This window comes from Oncorhynchus nerka, linkage group LG14 (genome assembly GCF_034236695.1).
Source record: "Oncorhynchus nerka isolate Pitt River linkage group LG14, Oner_Uvic_2.0, whole genome shotgun sequence".
Lineage (NCBI taxonomy): Eukaryota > Metazoa > Chordata > Actinopteri > Salmoniformes > Salmonidae > Oncorhynchus > Oncorhynchus nerka.
This window is the reverse complement of record NC_088409.1, coordinates 53,124,618-53,146,523: the sequence shown is the minus strand read 5'-3', so window position 1 is coordinate 53,146,523 and position 21,906 is coordinate 53,124,618. Positions and strand designations below refer to the sequence as shown.

The following is a 21,906-nucleotide window of genomic DNA, read 5'->3' as shown; positions in this document are numbered from 1 at the left end:
GTTAAAAATCGCGCAACATTTCAGCGCCCTGCTACTCATGCCAGGAATATAGTATATGCATTTGCTTAGTCTGTGTGGATAGAAAACACTCAGACGTTTAAAAAACTGGTTAAATCACTGCTGTGGCTTTACCAGAACGGCATTTACATCGAAAAGCACAGGAAAAACTGATCACTGAAAATGGGGAAAATATATCCATGCGCTACTTGAACCCATTGATAAACGTGAACCACAATTAATTGCCTGAGGTTGCAGTACCTACAGCTTCCACAGGGTGTCTAGAGTCTTGTCATTTCCCTTCGAGTTTTTTCTTGGTCAAACACAGACAGGACACCGTATCTAATCCGGTCTGGGACCGGATATTTTCGTTGAGTTTCTAGCCGGACATTTTTCCAGACGGACAGCTAATGATCTTTACATCGCCTCCTGATGAATTTTATCGCTTATTAACGTTTACTAATACCTAAAGTTGCATTACAAACGTATTTCGAAGTGTTTTGTGAAAGTTTATCGTCGACTTTTTGAATTTTAAAAAAATGACGTTACGTTTTGAAACAATGTTTTTTCGTTTATCACACAGTCTACATATAACGATATCTAGGCTTTATATGGACCGATTTAATCGAAATAAAGACCCAAATAGTGTTTATGGGACATCTAGGAGTGCCAACAAAGAAGATGGTGAAAGGTAATGAATGTTTTCTATTTTATTGTGCGGTTTGTGTAATGCCGAAATGCTAATTATTTTGTTTACGTCCCCTGTGGGTCTTTTTGGGTGTTACATGCTATCAGATAATAGCTTCTCATGCTTTCGCCGAAAAGCATTTTAAAAATCTGACTTGTTGCCTGGATTCACAACGAGTGTAGCTTTAATTCGATACCCTGCATGTGTATTTTAATGAACTTTTGAGTTTTAACTAATACTATTAGCATTTAGCGTAGCGCATTTGCATTTCCAGAGCTCTAGTTGGGACGCAAGCGTCCCGAGTAGAAGCAACAGGTTAACATGCGTGGAATTGTTCTATGCCAGAATAACATATCGTCTCTGTACTGTCTCTCAATTAAATCCCCCAGTCGTTTGTATAGCAAAACATTCCTCGATTTCAAAGCCCTGGAAAATAATGTGAAAAACCTTTCTTGTTCGGCTGCAGGTATTGAGGCCGTAGAATTGACTGGGTCTATAAGGTTGGCCGCATCACAGAATAGCTGGTCATCAACATCTGACATGTCATTAAAAACAGGTCTCTTGGGTGTTTCATTCGAATGCTCGGGGCGCCGGAATCCCCAGCTCTAGATTTATGTGGTCGTCTGTGCCGTTTTCGCGGTGCGGAGTCTGAATGAAAATAATACATACATAATTACGTTATTAGATATAAAATATATATGTTAGCTACATACAAATGTCAAATACCTTTCCGTTATAATAATATATATTAACAGTACATAGTTAAAATACTCGGCTTTTTTGGCGCTTGTTGTGACGAATCGCCGAAACCGGGGTGTGTGACTTTTTCCTCTAGCGTTCCAGATTCTGCTGGGTCTGTCTCCGGGCAGTCTGAAAAAACATTATTTGTCCTTGTTTTAACATAGGCTATCAACAGATCTATAACTAATAAAAAGGCTGATAACTAATAACAAAACTGTATAATGGTCCCATACCTTGTCCCTGGAGCGCCGGCTCGTGAAGCAGCAAGTTCCCGGCCCAACAGTAGTTTTCGGGTGGGCTTGATTCTGAGCAGTGTACTTGGGCCACAGTTGATCGTTGCCTGTTGGGGTCTGGAATATGTCGGGAGGGGGTCGATGTTCCCTGGATTCGCGGTGAGTTTGAAAAGCGCTCGTACAGAACGGTAGAATTGCATCAAAGTCCTGCGTGTCAGCTGTCCATAACGCATCCTTTATCATAAAGGGCTGTATGTCGGCTGTAAATACATAAAATAGTTTTAAAAATAGTACAACCTATTTTTAAAATGTTTATATATAAATATTTCTTGGGTATGTGTTTAATTATAAGGACTTACAACGAAAAAAGGCCGTTGGTGATTGTCTGCCAGACTTTTGCTCCTGCGAACCCCCATCATGTTCCAGATCAGGTAAATCGCGTAAAAGCTGCGTAAATGTCGGGATCCTAGATTCCATTAGACAATGTTAACAGTTATACGCTATATCTACACTTTTTTTTTTTTTTACCTATATTGGGCTTTTGGCCTGAAATACCCAAATAACTAGGGTTTAATATTCCAATAATATTCAAACAAATCTTAAAATATGTTTTTTTCATTTACTCACCTCCAGAAATATCCATTATGCGAGATTCCCTTATTCCGAATATTATTATTATTATTTTAATCTGTCCGTGCAGCTCAATATTCGGGCCTTTATGTTTGCGCTAAAGCAATGCTGACAACGTTAAAAAATAGTTCTGTCCCTAACTATCTAAAAGTTCGGAATGAGTTTTTTTGAGAGATGTATGCTACACCCCAACCCATGTATGTCTGGTTTAGAGAACACAGGCTGTGAATTCAAACAACAGGAGGGGATGTCGTGACATTCCGTCTGCAAACGGGGTGTGTGGGGGCCACAGATTAGAGATATCTATGTTTAACCCCCGCTGTTCGGCTGATATCTCGACATGCCTTATGCATGATAGTGCACACCTTGGTTTCAAACGGTTCTCTACAGATAAGAGTTCTGGGACCCCCCAACCATAGGATTTATGTTACACACACAACCAACCACACACACACACACACACAAACACACACACACACACGCCTGTTGCTCCGCCTCAAGACCCCTCCCCACACACACACAAACACTCTGATTCTATTTTACTTCGCGACAGAGCTGGAAGACGTTGTTAAATAGGTTTTTCCCATAGTTAAAGGGTGAGATACCGTTTTTAAACATTCCTTTTATTGAATTCCAAAATATTTCGTACAACCTTTAAGACATGTTTGAATTAAGTAACCCATTTGAATAATATTTAAACATGCAGCACACGTGTTTTATGTAAAAATAAAAAAACCTTGGATGCAGGTCTTTGTACATTATTACAAACTTTAATAAAACGTAATGTTCATAACATACCCAATGTAGGAATAGACTATAAAATAATACATGTTTTTTTCAGATCTTACAGTTGTCTGCGCCAGACCCTAGCTTGAGAGAAAAGAGCGCTACCCCTTAGTTAAATGGGGGGGTATACATTTTCAAAAATTAACACCTACATTTTAACACACGTTATAATTCAACATTTATTTTAACTATTTCTTACAGATATATGGGGTCCTGTTAGCCCTGAACATTATCCGTTTCCAATTCCCCATCACAAAGTCTTTTCCGCGCTCCGTCGAAGCTCTGTCCACTTTCCTGCCAGGGAAAGATCCGCCTTCGAACTTGTTGTTGTTCCGGGGTATGTCTCAACGATAACCTATGTTGTTCCGGGGTATGTCTCAACGATAACCTAGGCCATCGCCGTAATTGTTCACGATTTTCACATATTCCGGGGGCACATATTCAGTACATGTCATCAGGTCATAAGGTCAGCAATCAATCAATTTTGACACATGCCGTATCCTATTACTCTCTTTCATCACTACTTTTTATAAGAAACATGAATTTTTTGCATATTCAACTTACACACTGACACACACACTTACCCCACCAGACATGCCATCAGCGGTCTTTTCACAGTCTCCAGAACCTGTTTCCAAAAAACGAATAAAGCAACACCTATGTATGGTCTTAATTTGAGCCAATTCGCTACAGCAGGGAAACAATCCTGCAGCAACAGGAGATTATTGTCAATTATTGTGTGTCTTATCCATTTTTTTATGTGTAGAGGGGTTGATACATTTTTCGTTAGGCCAAATCAAGTCTGAAATGTTCAAGTGGAAATGACAAACTTCAGAAGCCTTTTAAACCTCAAATACACTGCATTTTCAGTGGTGCACGAAAATTCCTGCAACAACAGGATGATCAAATTAAGATACGACATCTGTGTGTACTGACATGTATGTGTAACTGATAGATGCATATGGTACATACACACACACACTACATGTTAATGTATTTAAATTGTAACGTCTTTTGTCTGTAATGTCTTTTTCGTTATGTGTCGGACCCCAGTAAGACTAGCTGTCTCTATTGGCGTCGGCTAATGGAGATCCTAATAAAATCTAAATATACACTCCATCGTTCACCATATATCAGTGCATTCGGAAAGTATTCAGACCTCTTGACTTTTTCCACATTTTCTTACTTTACAGCCTTATTCTAAAATTGATTAAATCGTTTCCCCCCCCTCAATCTACAGACAATACCCCATAATGACAATTTTTTTTTTGCAAATTTATAACAAATAAATATTTGAAATATCACATTTACATAAGTATTCAGACCCTTTACTCAGTACTTTGTTGAAGCACCTTTGGTAGCGATGACAGCCAGTAGGCAGTAGCCTTGCATGCCAGGCTTCGAGGTAGAGCAAGAATACAGCTGACTGACTACGCAAGACTGACTATGAGACTGACACAACAAGACTAAAGAGACCAACACAATTCGTTAGACTGATCTTTTTAAGAGAGCAGGGTCGTTAGACACCAAATGGTGGAAAACGGACTAAAATGGGGAGAGACTAGCTGAATTTGTCCAATAAGTAATTCTCGTTTTTGTTTGCGAAACATTTTCCATTGCAAAAATGTTTTGCCACGGTTTTCTACGTAGTGAACTAATGAATACGACCCAGACTGTGAACTGATTGTGCTGTTTGATATAACCCACCAGGTAAATCCTAAAGACCTGGACTCCAAGTACGCCTACATCCAGGTGACCTACGTAGTGCCCTACTTCGACAACAAGGAGCAGCAGGAGAAGAAGACTGACTTCGAGCGACATCACAACATCAATCGCTTCGTGTTCGAGACGCCTTTCACTCTGTCGGGGAAGAAACATGGCGACGTGGAGGAACAGTGCAAGAGACGCACCATACTAACCAGTGAGTTATTAAAAATACAATTTTTGCTAATATTTGTATTCAAAGAACTGTCAACATTTACTGTCACATACACTACATGGCCAAAGGTATGTGGACACGTGTTCGTCGGACTTCTCATTCCAAAATCATGGGCATTAATATGGATTTGGTCCCCCTCTTGCTGCTATAACAGCCTCCACCCTTCTGGGAAGGCTTTCTACTAGATGTTGGAACATTGCTGCGGGGGCTTCATTTAAGCCACACGAGCATTAGTGGGGTGGGGCACTGATATTGGGTGATTAGGCCTGGCTCACATTCAGCATTCCAATTCATCCCAACGGTGTTGGATGGGGTTGAGGTCAGGACTCTCTGCAGGCCAGTCAAGTTCTTCCACACAGATCTCAACAAACTATTTCTATATGGACCTCACTTTGTGCACCGTGTCATTGTCATGCTGAAACAGGAAAGGGAAAGTTGGTAGCACAGAATCGTCTAGAAAAGCATTATATGCTGTAGCATTCACTGGAACTAAGGGGCCTAGTCCGAACCATGAAAAACAACCCCAGACCATTATTCCTCCTCCACCAAACTTTACAGTTGGCACTATGCATTGGGGCAGGTGGCATTCTCCTGGCATCCGCCAAACCCAGATTCGTTTGTCCGACTGCCACATGGTGAAGCGTGATGCATCACTCCAGAGAACGCGTTTCCACTGCTCCGGAGTCCAAAGGCGGCGATCTTAACACCACTCCACCCGACGCTTGGCATTGCGCATGGTGATCTTAGGCTTGTGTGCGGCTGCTCAGACATGGAAAGCCATTTCATGAAGCTCCTGGCGAACAGTTATTCTGCTGATGTTGCTTCCAGTAGCAGTTTGGAACTCGGTAGTGAGTGTTGCAACTGAGGACAGACCATTTTTACATGCTAAGCGCATCAGCACTCTGGGTTCCCGCTCCGTGAGCATGTGTGGCCTACCACTTCGTGGCTGAGCCATTGTTGCTCCTAGACGTTTCCACTTCATAATAACCGCACTTACCGTTGACCGAGGCAGCAGAAATGTTATGAACTGACATGTTGGAAAGGTGGCATCCTATGATAGTACCACATTGAAAGTCACTGAGCTCTTCAGTACGGGCCATTCTACTGCCAATGTTTGTCTCTGGAGATTGCATGGCTGTGTGCTCGATTTTATACACCTGTCTTAAACGGGTGTGGCCGAAATAGCCACTGAGCCATTAGCTTGTATGGTAGTATACTATACTAACTAGGAAGTGTCTGAGTAACCAGTAAATACTGAGCCGTAACTGTCTGAATCACTAGTATACTGACCAGTGCTGTAATTGGTGACCTATTCTGACCAGTAAAGTTATGGTGTAGGTTCAATGGTTTTCCTTCAAAATGGAAGAAAGATCGGACAACAATTCCCAAACAAACCCAACAGTTCTACAATACAATAAAATATATCCCATCTAGCAGACACTTTTATCCAAAGCGAGTTATTACAGTAGTGCATGCATACATTTTTTCATATGGGTAGCCCCAGCGGGTATCAAACCCAGTCCTGGCTCCCTACTCATGCCTGAGCCACCCAGGACCACAAGGATTAACCAATTGGTTCCTCATACCCTGTGTCTACTCCCCCTTTCTGTCCCCCCCACCCAGCGAATTCCACCTTCCCCTACCTGAAAAAGCGTATCCAGGTGGTGGAGCAGCAGAGCACGGAGATGAACCCCATCGAGGTGGCCATCGACGAGATGTCCTGCAAAGTGTCGGAGCTCAACCAGCTGTGTGCCATGGCAGAGGTGGACATGATCCGGCTGCAGCTCAAACTACAGGGTAGCGTCAGCGTCAAGGTAAGGGTAGGGGTGGAGGAGAAAGATGTAGAGAGACACACAGAAGGGTTGAGTTGAGAAAACATGCACATAGTGTACAGACAAACATACACTCCACCACTCAAGTGGGTTGAGCTGACAGTCAGACACAACTGACAGACAGACACACACACACAACAACATGCATACACACATAAGTGAGTTCAGACATAGCTGAGCTGACACACACACACACACACACACCCTGGCGTAGGATGCACCCCACCTCCCCAAACCCCCAAAAATTGGCAGCTATGAAATCGCTATGGCAAAATGTGTAGGAAGTTAGCTGTTTTCCTAAATGAAAATGTATGCTTCATTTGTAAATTGGGAGGTGCCAAGCAAAAAGTGTGTGTGAGAGTGGGGGCTCTGAGGTACAAGGACACATGAAAAAACACACCTTTATAATAAAGCATTGCATGCATATCATTGCATTTGCATAGTGGCGTAGAGCAGTAGAGTAGAGGTGCTTGCAGAAGTTGCACACATGGGGAAAATATTGCCTTTTATAAAAGCATTTTATAATGACTGGAGACTTTAGCATAATATTGTTTAATACCCTACATATGATTAAAACGGCAGGCTACTTTGACACTGACAAACTGAGAATATAAGATCAATAGAAAATACCTTGTCTTGAATCCATCAACACCCCAGGCCTGCAGTAGCTGTGTGGAGCCACACATATTGTACAATATGAGGAAGAAATTATAGCTCTGAAAAAGGCTTTCCAGTTTCACTGACTCGCTCAATAATGCGCAGCTCACCAGACATGGCCTATGCGCTCGAGCCAAAAGCATATCTCTCCATTTTTTGTTAGCCTCTGCAGACAGATGAGAGGCTTCTTTTTTCAACAAGAGCCATTTGCTTTCCAACCTATGTTTTCCCACAATTGTATTTTAAATATTGGGAGATGCCTGTTCACTGACAGATTTGACGCACATTCCGGACTGTAGGCTATGCATTGTAATTGGTCTACACACAATCTACAGCTAGGCAATAAAAATGTAGCTGTGGCTACATTATAGGCCTACTCCTGGTGTGGTAGTCTTGAGTTATTTCATTTATTTCTGAACAGACAGCAGTAATTATATTACTTTGGCAAATGTATTGAAATATGTCAGGGGTGCTGCAGTACCCTTTACGCAGCTATGATTCTATAAGGATGATGATGACGATGAAGTGCAACGCTGGAGAGATAATAGTTGCAGGCTCATGTCTATCAGAGCAGAGCGAGGGAGAGAGATAATAAAAAGTTAATCTTATTCTAGTCCTGTGATAGATAGGCTACAGGTATGCTTCTCTCTCACCACAGCAAGAACGATGCGTTGGTCTCTAGGCTACAATGTTGAGCAAACCATAAACCTGACCCCCCCCCCCCCCCCACCCACCCACCCAACACCCAAAAGGATCCGTCTCAAATTAAGCACTGCTCATGAAACAGCGCCAAAGGCACCGTTCACTAACATGAACGCACACACGCTTGCACTTATCCACACGTGGTATATTATTACCAAACAGTCTATGCTGAGACCCATGCTCTCCATAATCCTGCCTCTTCTCAGGCTTTTCCCAGCCCTAATCCCCTGTAAATAACGTGAAATGTGTGAAAACAGCTGGGCTCAGAGTGACAGCATGATGCAGGCTGATCTTAACACGCTGTTGCAGTAGCAGAGAGCGATATTGGATTATCTATCATGGTGAAGCAGCACAAGCTACTTACTGTCTATCATCTCATGCTTCCTCTATGTAGCCCTCTATCACTAGCATTAGCCCCTAGATTATTTTGAATTATCCTCTTGCATCTTTAGCATTAGCCTCTAATAATATTAATAATTTATTCAACTTTTATAGCACTATTCATTACATAAAGAATCTCAAAGCGCTGTAAAGTAACACAAAAAAGACAAGCAATTTAGGAAACAACAACAACATGTTGAGGTGTATACCACCTCAGTCATCGGCTTTATCAATAAGTGCATCGACGACGTCGTCCCCACAGTGACCGTACATACATCTCCCAACCAGAAGCCATGGATTACAGGTAACATCCGCATCGAGCTAAAGGCTTGAGCTGACACTTTCAAGGAGCGGAACAGTAATCTGAGTTCTTATAAGAAATCCCGCTATCCCCTCAGACGAACCATCAAACAAGCAAAGCGTCAATACAGAATTAAGATTGAATCCTACTATACCGGCTCTGACGCTCATCGGATGTGGCAGGGCTGGAAAACTATTACAGACTACAAAGGCAAGCTGCCCAATGAAGCAAACCTGCCAGACAAGCTACGTTTGAAGTCGGGAAGGTTACAAACACCTTAGCCAAATACATTTCAACTCAGTTTTTCACAATTCCTGACATTTAGTTTGAGTAAAAATTCCCTGTTTTAGGTCAGTTAGGATCACCACTTTATTTTAAGAATGTGAAATGTTATAATAATAATAATAGAGAGAATTATTTATTTAAGCTTTTATTTCTTTCATCGCATTCCCAGTGGGTCAGAAGTTTGCATACACTCAATTAGTAATTGGTAGCATTGCCTTTAAAATGTTTAACTTGGGTCAAACGTTTCGGGTAGCCTTCCACAAGCTTCCAACAATAAGTTGGGTGAATTTTTGGCCCATTCCTCCTGAAAGAGCTGATGTAACTTAGTCAGGTTTGTAGGCCTCCTTGCTCGCACACGCTGTTTCAGTTCTGCCCACACATTTTCTATAGGGTTGAGGTCAGGGCTTTGTGATGGCCACTCCAATACCTTGACTTTGTTGTCCTGAAGCCATTTTGCCACAACTTTGGAAGTATGCTTGGGGTCATTGTCCATTTGGAAGACCCATTTGCGACCAAGCTTTAACTTCCTGACTGATGTCTTGAGATGTTGCTTCAATATATACACATAATTTTCCTCCCTCGTGATGCCATCTATTTTGTGAAGTGCACCAGTCCCTCCTGCAGCAAAGCACCCCCACAACATGATGCTGCCACCCTCGTGCTTCACGGTTGGGATGGTGTTCTTTGGCTTGCAAGCCTCCCCCTTTTTCCTCCAAACATAACGATGGTCATTATGGCCAAACAGTTCTATTTTCTGCTTCATCAGACCAGAGGACATTTCTCCAAAAAGTATGATCTTTGTCCCCATGTGCAGTTTCAAACCGTAGTCTGGCTTTTTTATGGCGGTTTTGGAGCGGTCACTTCTTCCTTGCTGAGCGGTATAGGACTCGTTGATATATGACTCGTTTTCCTGTGAATATAAATACTTTTGTGCCTGTTTCCTCCAGCACCTTCACAAGGTCCTTCAATGTTGTTCTGGGATTGATTTGCACTTTTCGCACCAAAGTACGTTCATCTCTAGAAGACAGAACGCGTCTCCTTCCTGAGCGGTATGGCGGCTGCGTGGTCCCATGGTGTTTATACTTGCGTGCTATTGTTTGTACAGATGAACGTGGTGCCTTCAGGTGTTTGGAAATTGTTCCCAAAGATGAACCAGACTTGTGGAGGTCTACAATTGTTTTTCTGAGGTCATGATTTTCCCATGATGTCCAGTAAAAAGAGGCACTGAGTGTGAAGGTAGGCCTTGAAATACATCCATAGGTGCACATTCAATTGACTCAAATGATGTCAATTAGCCTATCAGAAGTTTCTAAGCCATGACATAATTTTATGGGATTTTCCAAGCAGTTTAAAGGCACAGTCAACTTAGTGTGTGTAAACTTCTGACCCACTGGAATTGTGAACTATAAGTTAATTATAAGTGAAATATTCTGTCTGTAAACAATTGTTGGAAAAATGACTTGTGTCATGCACAAAGTAGTCCTAACCGACTTGCCAAAACTATAGTTTGTTAACAAAAAGTTTGGAGTGGTTGGAAAATGACTTTTAGTGACTACCACCTAAGTGCATGTAAACTTCCGACTTCAACTGTAAATGCCTTCGAGGCAAGCAACACTGAAGCATGCATGAGAGCACCAGCTGTTCTGGGCGACTGTGTGATAACACTCTCGGTAGCCGATGTTAGCAAGAGCTTTAAACAGGTCAACATTCACAAAGCCGCGGGGCCAGACGGATTACCAGGAAGTGTACTCAAAGCATTTGCGGACCAACTGGCAAGTGTCTTCGCTGACATGTTCAACCTCTCCCTGACCGAGTCTGTAATAGCTACATGTTTCAAGCAGACCCTTTGCCCAAGGAAGCGACGGTAACCTGCCTAAAGGATTACCGCCCCGTAGCACTCATGTCGGCAGCCATGAAGTGCTTTGAAAGGCTGGTCATAGCACACATCAACAGCATCCTCTTGGATACCCTAGACCCACTTCAATTCGCATACCGCCCCAACAGATCCCCAGATGACACAATCTCAATCACACTCCACACTGCCCATTCCCACCTGGACAAAAGGAACACCTATGTCAGAATGCTGTTCTTTGACTACAGCTCAGTGTGCAACGCCATAGTGCTCACAAAGCTCATCACTAAGGACCCTGGGACTAAACACCTCCCTCGGCAACTGGATCCTGGACTTCCTGACGGGCCGGAAGGGTAGGCAACAACACATCTCTTACGCTGATCCTCAACACTGGGGCCCCTCAGGGGTGTGTATTTAGTCCCCTCCTGTACTCCCTGTTCACCAACGATTGCGTCGCCAAACACGACTCCAACACCATCATTAAGTTTGCTGACAACACAACAGTGGTAGGCCTGATCACCGACAACGATGAGACAGCTTATAGGGAGGAGGTCAGAGATCTGGCAGTGTGGTGCCAGGACAACAACCTCTCCCTCAATGTGAGCAAGACAAAGAAGCTGATCATTGACTACAGGAAAAGGCGGGCCAAACAGGCTCCATTAACATTGTCGGGGCTGTAGTGGAGCGGATCAAGAGTTTCAAGTTCCTTGATGTCCACATCACCAACGAACTAACATGGTCCAAACATACCAAGACAGTCGTGAAGAGGGCACGGCAACACCTTTTCCCCCTCAGGAGACTGAAAAGATTTGGCATTGGTCCCCAGATCTACAGCTGCACCATTGAGAGCATCCTGACCGGTTGCATCATTGCCTGGTATGGTAATTGCTCGGCATCTGACCATGAGACACTACAGAGGATAGTGCGTACTGTCCAGTCACTGGGGCCAAGCTTCCTGCCATCCAGGACCTATATACTAGGCGGTGTCAGAGGAAAGCCCTTAAAATTGTCAAAGTCTCCAGTCACCAAAGTCATAGACTGTTTTGTTTCTCTGCTCCCTAATGGCAAGCGGTACCAGACAACCAACTCTAGGACCAAAAGGCACCTTAACAGCTTCTAACCCCATAAGACTACTGAAAAATGAATCAAATTATTCACATTGACACACCCCCCCACACATTTGTTTTTTACACTGCTGCTACTCATTATCTATGCATAGTTCACCCCTATCTACATGTACAACTCAACTAACATCAAGGCGGTGGCCCGTTCCTGTAGGTTCATGCTCTACAACATCCGCAGAGTACGACCCTGCCTCACACAGGAAGCGGCGCAGGTCCTAATCCAGGCACTTGTCATCTCCCGTCTGGATTACTGCAACTCGCTGTTGGCTGGGCTCCCTGCCTGTGCCATTAAACCCCTACAACTCATCCAGAACGCCGCAGCCCGTCTGGTGTTCAACCTTCCCAAGTTCTCTCACGTCACCCCGCTCCTCCGCTCTCTCCACTGGCTTCCAGTTGAAGCTCGCATCCGCTACAAGACCATGGTGCTTGCCTACGGAGCTGTGAGGGGAACGGCACCTCAGTACCTCCAGGCTCTGATCAGGCCCTACACCCAAACAAGGGCACTGCGTTCATCCACCTCTGGCCTGCTCGCCTCCCTACCACTGAGGAAGTACAGTTCCCGCGCAGCCCAGTCAAAACTGTTCGCTGCTCTGGCCCCCCAATGGTGGAACAAACTCCCTCACGACGCCAGGACAGCGGAGTCAATCACCACCTTCCGGAGACACCTGAAACCCCACCTCTTTCAGGAATACCTAGGATAGGATAAAGTAATCCTTCTCACCCCCCTTAAAAGATTTAGATGCACTATTGTAAAGTGGCTGTTCCACTGGATGTCTTAAGGTGAACGCACCAATTTGTAAGTCGCTCTGGATAAGAGCGTCTGCTAAATGACTTAAATGTAAATGTAATGTAAATGTACAAATTACTTCAACTAACCTGTACCCCCGCATATTGACTCGGTACCGGTACCCCCTGTATATAGCCTCGTCATTGTTATTTTATTGTGTTACATTTTATAGTTCTTTTACTTTAGTTTATTTGGTAAATATTTTCTTAACTCTTTCTTGAACTGCACTGTTGGTTAAGGGCTTGTAGGTAAGCATTTCACGGTAAGGTCTACACATGTTGTATTCTGCGAATGTGACTAATACAATTTCATTTAATTTGATCATCAGTCATGAAAGGGAAGGTCATGAGATGGTCAGAAAATTCATGGTTTGAGTGGTCATTGGAGGGAGGTGGTCAAAGGGGGAGAGCAAGCGAAGATAGTCTCGGGGGCATGTCCGGGGGCAGGCAGGCAGCACGGTGTCATCAAGGTGTTTTGTCATCCTTGCCGTCTGTGTGGCTTCTCCATAGTAAGACTCGGATGACGTTTGAGCTCAGCCACTGCAGTTCATGGACTCTGTAGTTGGTGTAGCTAGCTAGTTCTTCATGACTACCAAAATGAAGCACCCACTTGGGGCAGTTACATGGCGCCAGAAAGCACACCACATTTCAATAATATTTCAAGAGTAGCCTTGTAACCTAGTCCTCCTCATATGATCCTCATCATTGCATACCTCAGCCGTCTTGCATTTGGGATTCTCTCCATCCTCAACCTCCGGACACATGGCTGGCCTTCGAATCAAAACAATTACCAGCTAGCTAGCTGACATTAAATACAACAAACAAATGACTTGCCAGCTTCAGTTTTAAAAGTCTGTGGTGGATTCTGGGGTGGCAGGTAGCCTAGTGGTTAGAGCGTTGGGCCAGTAACTGAAAGGTTGCTGGATCGACTCCCCGAGCTGACAAGGTTCTGCCCCTGAACACTGTTCCTCGGAAGGCCATCATTGTAAATAAGAACTGACTTGCCTAGTCAAATAAATAATTTTAAAAAATTGGTATATTAATTGTTTATTCTTAAAACAAAAGATTTGCAGGGAAATGTATTAATTATATACAAAATATACAGGAGCTCTCTGCCTAAGTGACCTCATGGCGCCATGGCAACCACGGAATTAGCATTAGCCTCAAGCATCACTATTATCATTAGCGTTTCGCATCTTTAGCATTAGCCTCTCCCATCACTAGTATTAGCCTCTTGCATTATTAGCATTACCCTCAATACTAATTTATTCATACTGTGCTGTCTGTTGAAAATGATGCAGGTGAATAACCATTAACTTACTTTACAGGTGAATGCAGGGCCCATGGCCTATGCCCGAGCCTTCCTGGAAGAGAAAAATGCCAAGAAATACCCTGACAACCAAGTCAAACTGCTCAAGGAGATTTTCAGGTATTCTTCACACTTTTCATGACCTAGATCAAAGAAAATACCTTTTATGCACCACTTAGCAGATGCTTTTATCCAAAAAGTACATTTTTAGTATGTGTATATGACCCCTGTGGGAATTGGATCCACGACCTTGGCGTTGCTAGAGCCACACTCTTACCAACTGCGCCACACATAGATCGATGATGCATTTGATACATCTAAAGCAAAAGGGTTGGGGTCAATTCAGGTCAAGATAACTAGAACCCAGAGTTTTTCCAGATCAGGTCACATGATCAGGACAGGGAAAACTCTTGGCCCTTGGCCCTAACAATCTCTGTCTGGCCCTGCAGGCAGTTTGCGGAGGCGTGCGGCCAGGCGCTGGACGTCAACGAGCGGCTGATCAAGGAGGACCAGCTGGAGTACCAGGAGGAGATGAGGGCCCACTACAGGGACATGCTCACCGAGCTCTCCACTGTCATGAACGAGCAGGTCTGTGGAACCGCCCAGAAAACATAGAAACTGCTGTTTCTTTAGAGAACTGAGGGTGTATGCATCAAATGTCTCAAAACAGGAGTGCTACCGCCCCCGTCATCTTATTCATTGTGATGTTCATTTTTTTTAAAGAACTCCTATTGTGAGAAGCTTGGTATAAATACGGCCATTGGGCTGCATGTATCAAGCCCAGCTACTTACAGTACTAACCTTCACACTCATCTTATCAATGTTTTTGTTCACCTTCGTGTGGTACACTCTTTTTAATCCATCATTACTTGCTCTGATATCATTGTTTCATTATTTATTTTTACACATATATTTTTCTGGACTAACCAGAATTTTGTCTCTTGGTCTCATCTCTTTGTGTTGTTTTCTTTGTTCATTTGATCTCTTTCAATGGATCTCAGCTGCATAGACACATCCTCTCATTCAGTTTCTGCTCCTCTCTTTCTAACATCTCCCTCACTATCATTTCTAAGACTGGTATGTCACACAATCCCCCCCCCCCCACACACACACACACACACTTTACCATTTTGGAGCAAGTGGCACTGTGCTGTGCATTATACTAACCTCTCAGCATATATACACTGCTCAAAAAAATAAAGGGAACACTTAAACAACACAATGTAACTAAGTCAATCACACTTCTGTGAAATCAAACTGTCCACTTAGGAAGCAACACTGATTAACAATACATTTCACATGCTGTTGTGCAAATGGAATAGACAACAGGTGGAAATTATAGCTAATTACCAAGACACCCCCAATAAAGGAGTGGTTCTGCAGGTGGTGACCACAGACCACTTCTCAGTTCCTATGCTTCCTGGCTGATGTTTTGGTCACTTTTGAATGCTGGCGGTGCTTTCACTCTTGTGGTAGCATGAGACGGAGTCTACAACCCACACAAGTGGCTCAGGTAGTGCAGCTCATCCAGGATGGCACATCAATGCAAGCTGTGGCAAGAAGGTTTGCTGTGTCTGTCAGCGTAGTGTCCAGAGCATGGAGGCACTACCAGGAGACAGGCCAGTACATCAGGAGACGTGGAGGAGGCCGTAGGAGGGCAACAACCTAGCAGCAGGACCGCTACCTCCACCTTTGTGCAAGGAGGAGCACTGCCAGAGCCCTGCAAAATGACCTCCAGCAGGCCACAAATGTGCATGTGTCTGCTCAAACGGTCAGAAACAGACTCCATGAGGGTGGTATGAGGGCCCGACGTCCACAGGTGGGGGTTGTGCTTACAGCTCAACACCGTGCAGGCATTTTGGCATTTGCCAGAGAACACCAAGATTGGCAAATTCGCCACTGGTGCCCTGTGCTCTTCACAGATGAAAGCAGGTTCACACTGAGCACATGTGACAGACGTGACAGAGTCTGGAGACGCCGTGGAGAACGTTCTGCTGCCTGCAACATCCTCCAGCATGACCGGTTTGGCGGTGGGTCAGTCATGGTGAGGGGTGGCATTTCTTTGGGGGCCCGCATAGCCCTCCATCTGCTCGCCAGAGGTAGCCTGACTGCCATTAGGTACCGAGATGAGATCCTCAGACCCCTTGTGAGACCATATGCTGGTGTGGTTGACCCTGGGTTCCTCCTAATGCAAGACAATTCTAGACCTCATGTGGCTGGAGTGTGTCAGCAGTTCCTGCAAGAGGAAGGCATTGATGCTATGGACTGGCCCGCCCGTTCCCCAGACCTGAATCCAATTGAGCACATCTGGGACCTCATGTCTCGCTCCATCCACCAACGCAGACCAACGTTGCACCACAGACTGTCCAGTAGTTGGCGGATGCTTTAGTCCAGGTCTGGGAGGAGATCCCTCAGGAGACCATCCGCCACCTCATCAGGAGCATGCCCAGGCATTGTAGGGAGGTCATACAGGCACGTGGAGGCCACACACACTACTGAGCCTCATTTTGACTTGTTTTAAGGACATTACATCAAAGTTGGATCAGCCTGTAGTGTGGTTTTCCACTTTAATTTTGAGTGTGACTCCAAATCCAGACCCCCATGGGTTGATACATTTGATTTCCATTGATAATTTTTGTTTGATTTTGTTGTCAGCACATTCAACTATGTAAAGAAAAAAGTATTTAATAAGAATATTTCATTCATTCAGATCTAGGATGTGTTATTTTAGTGTTCCCTTTATTTTTTTGAGCAGTGTATTTGTGTGTGCGTGCCTGCGTGTGTGATCGCATCATACATTCATCAAATGTATTTTTGTGTGATTTGAAACATGAAATTACTATCCATGTCTCTCCTCCATGCCAAGATCCCTCACACAAGACCACCAGGAACAGAACGACACAGTGCCTTCTGAGCAGCCAGTAGGTATGTTGGAATCTGCCAATGCCCAGGAGGACATGTTTCTCCAAAATGGCTCCTGATGACAGACGTTGTTCTCCCTCCTGCCAGGAATTATACAGGAAGGAGAACGGGGGACTGGAACTGTGACTTTATGGGACCTGGAAAAAAGGGAATTGGATGGGGAAGTCCAGAAGTCTGTAGACTTTTATCATGGTAGTCTGGAGTTGTATGGTGTCCAGTCCTGGTGATGATGATGATGATGTCCAGTAGACCAGGCTGCTGTACTGTTACTTTGTTTTGTTTTTATGGCTCAATCCATGTTTTCACTCCCCTGCCGACCGTCTCATCTCCTTACTCTGTACACATACACACACAGACAACACACGCCTTCTCTCCCCAGCCCCATCCCTTTAGAAAATGGTGACCTTAATGAGCTCGAGGTGCGTTCAACAGAGCAAATGTTTGGTTGTAATTCTGGCCACAACCATGTCGATCATAATTTGTCCATATTCTGTTGGTTATCTTATGCCGCAAATGTTTGCCACCTGTGTGGTTAGCAATTCCAAAAGGTATTGTAAAATGACAGTTCAAGGAATTCTATAAAGGAAATTAGGGTCACATTCAGTAGTCAAACATTGTTGATGTTGCAGATAGAAATAGCATGAATACAGCCAACATGATTACTTCTTCTATACGGCAGAGAGACATGTTTGTTCCACATCATTTATTTCTGTCAGAATGTTCCACATCGTGGTGTCCTGCTGAACAGATTGACATGTAGCCTAATTCTTATTTGATTGAACACACCTCTAGTTCCTGTTTGAACATTCTGGAATTCCCAGCTCACAAATTTTCAAATGGAAAGTTTATGTTTTATAACATTTTTATTATTGATAATGTTGTTATTATTTACTGTACTGTTTTAAATTGTAAATAAGAATTAATATTTAAAAAAATATATGATTTTTTGTTTGGCTAAATAAAAAAAAGAATGAACAAAAGAATGAACAAACTAAAGTTTTATGTATAACATTTAAATAAAATTTGTTAACGTCCATAAACCACAGGGTAAGTGCCCATTTCTCTCTAGAAGTATTTTTCTTTACAAACCGGTACAAACAAACATAAGGGCTACATACATGCTATTCCCCTTTGAGAATAACAGTTGAACTCCAATACAATGCAATTACTGAAGTTACTATGTAACAATGTGTCAATACAATGTTACTAGAGTAATTACAGTGTTAATGCATGGGTATAAGACCAACTTAATGCAATAAGTCTGGCTGCACAAAAAGAAGAAACTGTAATATGAAGCAAAGATAAATTATATAAAGAATGATATTAAAAAGCGTTAGAGCACCTTAAATGACGTTTTGGGCAAAAAGGCAAACTCAGCTCCATCATTCATTGAATAAGATGGCTCATTTATCACAAAAAAAACTGATATTGCCAACTACTATTACAAACTACTATTTTTTTCATTGGCAAGATTAGCAAACTTAGGCATGACATACCAAAAACAAATTCTGAATCTACAGTATTGTGTGTGTGTGTGTGCGTGTACTCTGTCTCTGGATGTGTCCCAAATGGCATCCTATTCCCATGCATAACTGACAAAATTATGAAAGACACGCATTGTAATTTTGAATTCCGTAAAGTGAGTGTGTGTTGTCTGTCAACAATGACAAGCCTGACAACTTGGATGGAAAATTACTGAGGATGATAGCGGACGATATTGTCACTCTTATTTTCCAGGTAAGCCTACAGGAAAGTGTGTGACCTCAGGCCTGGAGGGAAGCAAAAGTAATTCGCTACCGAAGAATAGCAAAGCACCCTTTACTGGCTCAAACAGTCGACCAATCAGCCTATTACCAAATAGTAGTGCTATTTCACAGTAAACAAATTAATAACAGATTTTCAGCATGCTTATAGGGAAGGGCATTTAACATGTATGGCACTTACACAAATGACTGATGATTGGCTGAGAGAAATTGACAATAACAAGATTGTAGCAGCTGTTTTGTTAGACTTCAGTGTTGATTTTGACATTATCGATCATAATCTGCTGCTGGAAAAACGTACAGTACCAAGGTTTGGACACACCTACTCATTCAAGGGTTTTAGTTTTGATGTCTTCACTATTATTCTGCAATGTAGAAAATAGTAAATAAAGAAAAACCCTGGAATGAGTAGGTGTGTCCAAGCTTTTGACTGGTACTGTATGTCTTATGGGTTTACATCCTCTGCTATTTTGTGGATCGAGAGTTACCCGTCTAACAAAACACAGAGGGTGTTCTTTAATGGAAGCATCTCCAACATAATCCAGGTAGTCAGGCATTCCCCGGGGAAGCTGTCTAGGACCCTTAATTTTTTCAATCTTTACTAATGACCTGCCACTGACTCAGAGTAAAGCCTGAGTGTCTATGTACGTTAGCTTCCACTGCAAATTAAATCACTGTAACACTTAACAAAAAGCTGCAGTCAGTTTCAGAATGGGTGGCAAGAAATAAGTTAGTCCTAAATATTTCAAAAACTAAAAGCATTGTATTTGGTACAAATCATTCACAAACCCTAAACCTCAACTAAATCTTGTAATGAATAATGTGGAAATTTAGCATGTTGAGGAGACTTCACTGCTTGGAGTAACCCTGGAATGTAAAACTATCATGGTCAAAACATATTGATGCAACAGTAGCTAAGTTGGGGAGAGGTCTGTCCATAATAAAGCACTGCTCTGCCTTCTTAACAACACTATCAACAAGGTAGGTCCTACAGGACCTAGTTTTTTCGCACCTGGACTACTGTCTAGTCGTGTGGTCAGGTGCCACAAAAATATTATAATTACAATTGGCCCAGAACAGGGCAGCACGGCTGGCCCTTAAAATGTACACGGACAGCTAACATTAATAATATGCATGTCAGTTTCTCCTGGCTCAAAGTAGAGGAGAGATTGAATTCATCACAACTTTTTTTGAGAGAAGTATTGACATGTTGAATGCACCGATCTGTCTGTTTAAACTACTAGCACACAGCTCAGACACCCATGCATACACCACAAGACATGCCACCAGAAATCTGTTCACAGTCCCCAAGTCCAGAACAGACTATGGGAGGCGCACAGTACTACATAGAACCATGACTACATGTAACTCTATTCCACATCAAGTAACTCATGTAAGCAGTCAAATCTGAGACACATTCATAGACGCACACATGATAACCAACGCACTAAATTTTGTGTTGTAGAGTAGTGGCCTGAGGGCATACACTTAAAAATGTATTGTAATGTTTTAAAAATGTTATATAACTGCCTTAATTTTGATGGACCTCAGGAAGAGTAGCTAATGGAGATCCTTAATAAATACAAATACAAAGTATTACAGTACCACAATTACAGTAAAGTTCAACTTTAGGTTTAGCCAAGCAAGAATTTAGAGTCGTGATGTACCCAATGCATTTACAAGCCCACCTTCCCTCCCGCACACCCTCCCTCCTTCTCTCATTCGTTCTCTCCTTCACCACCTCCTCCTTTATGATCTCACCTCAGAATTGGATTCTTCATTCGTCCAACGGCCATTTGCATTCACAACATTATCGGAGGAAACACATTCTGTCCTGTTGTTCTGTGAGAATGAGAGGAGGACTGTGCCGCTGCCTGCGCCGCTCCTCGACTGCGACTGCGTCCCGTGTGGCAGCCTATTCCATATAATGTGCACTAATTTTGACTCTGGTCATAAGTAGTGCACTATAATAGGGTGCCATTTGGGACAACGCCCTCATTTCCTTTCCGTTGAGTGTGTGAGGAGACAGGGCCGCACCGTCATTATACAGTAGATAATTGCAGGGCCTTCAACTGTATCAATGGAGGGATGTATGTGAAGTGGGGAGCGTGTGATCAGAAAACCTCCTTTTATGCTATGACTGCTAGAGCCTCTGAGAAACAAGACAACAATGATGTTTCTCTCTCTCTCTGCTCTCTCTCCCTGTTCTCTCTCTCTCTTCTCTCTCTGACACACTTTCTCTCTCACTCTTTCTTATCCACATGGCTGCTGCAGAAACAACACTACAAATCTATTCTGCTCACTGAACAGAACTGGTCAGGAACAAGTGGGTTGGAATTCAATTCACACGTAGCTGAACATTGATGACAATTAGCAGTGTTGAAAAATGCCTCCAGAAAACATTAGCTATCCAAGGCCCTCTTTCTCCAATACCCCCTTTTTCATAGGTCTGAGTGCTGCAGAAGAGGGGGACTGTAATATTGTATTGTGATGCAGAGGAAGAGGCGCTGTTAGCTTGCTGGATGTCAGACTGACCTGGAGGAATGGATGTGCTGCAGCATTCTCACTGACCTTTCATTTAGAGAGGAAGAGAATTCAGGTGCGTGTGTGTGCGTATACTCTGTCTCTCTGGATGTGTCCCAAATGGCATCCTATTCCCACCCTATTGGTCCAGGTCAAAAGTAGTGCCCTAAATAGGGAATAGGGGGACATTTGTCTCTGTCAAAGGAACAACCAGTCTTTTGCTTCCTGATGGTTAGGGGAGAGTGGGGTAAGTTGAGCCAAAGGGGTAAGTTGAGCCACCCTTGTTTCTAGGAAACCATACACAAAATGTATAATTTTACCAAATTTAGGAAGAGGTGATAATTTCATGGTCTGTGAAGGAAGAAACCACATGGAAAAAGTGGTGTAGGGATCTTAATTTGATCACCCTGTTCCAGGATAACTTTTCTGCAATGCCTTACGAACAATACACTGAA

The 21,906-nt window shown here is 43.2% G+C and overlaps 1 protein-coding gene and 1 long non-coding RNA gene across 2 annotated transcripts in view; one reads left to right on the top strand and one right to left on the bottom strand.

Moving 5' to 3' along the window:
• Positions 1-18,199, top strand: part of LOC115141471 (dedicator of cytokinesis protein 10-like) — a 142,273-nt gene extending 124,074 nt beyond the window's left edge. The window contains 5 exon segments of the mRNA XM_029680362.2: positions 4,786-4,996; positions 6,638-6,828; positions 14,263-14,363; positions 14,693-14,831; positions 17,110-18,199. Of these exon segments, the coding sequence (XP_029536222.2) occupies positions 4,786-4,996; positions 6,638-6,828; positions 14,263-14,363; positions 14,693-14,831; positions 17,110-17,157 (690 nt within the window). The 3' untranslated portion in view covers positions 17,158-18,199.
• Positions 1,831-3,696, bottom strand: LOC135559655 (uncharacterized). Its single transcript, XR_010458492.1, has 3 exons — positions 3,275-3,696; positions 2,019-2,106; positions 1,831-1,919 (listed from the first exon to the last, which is right to left on the bottom strand). It is a non-coding gene; the product is annotated as an uncharacterized LOC135559655 (long non-coding RNA).
• Positions 18,200-21,906: the final 3,707 nt, after the last annotated feature.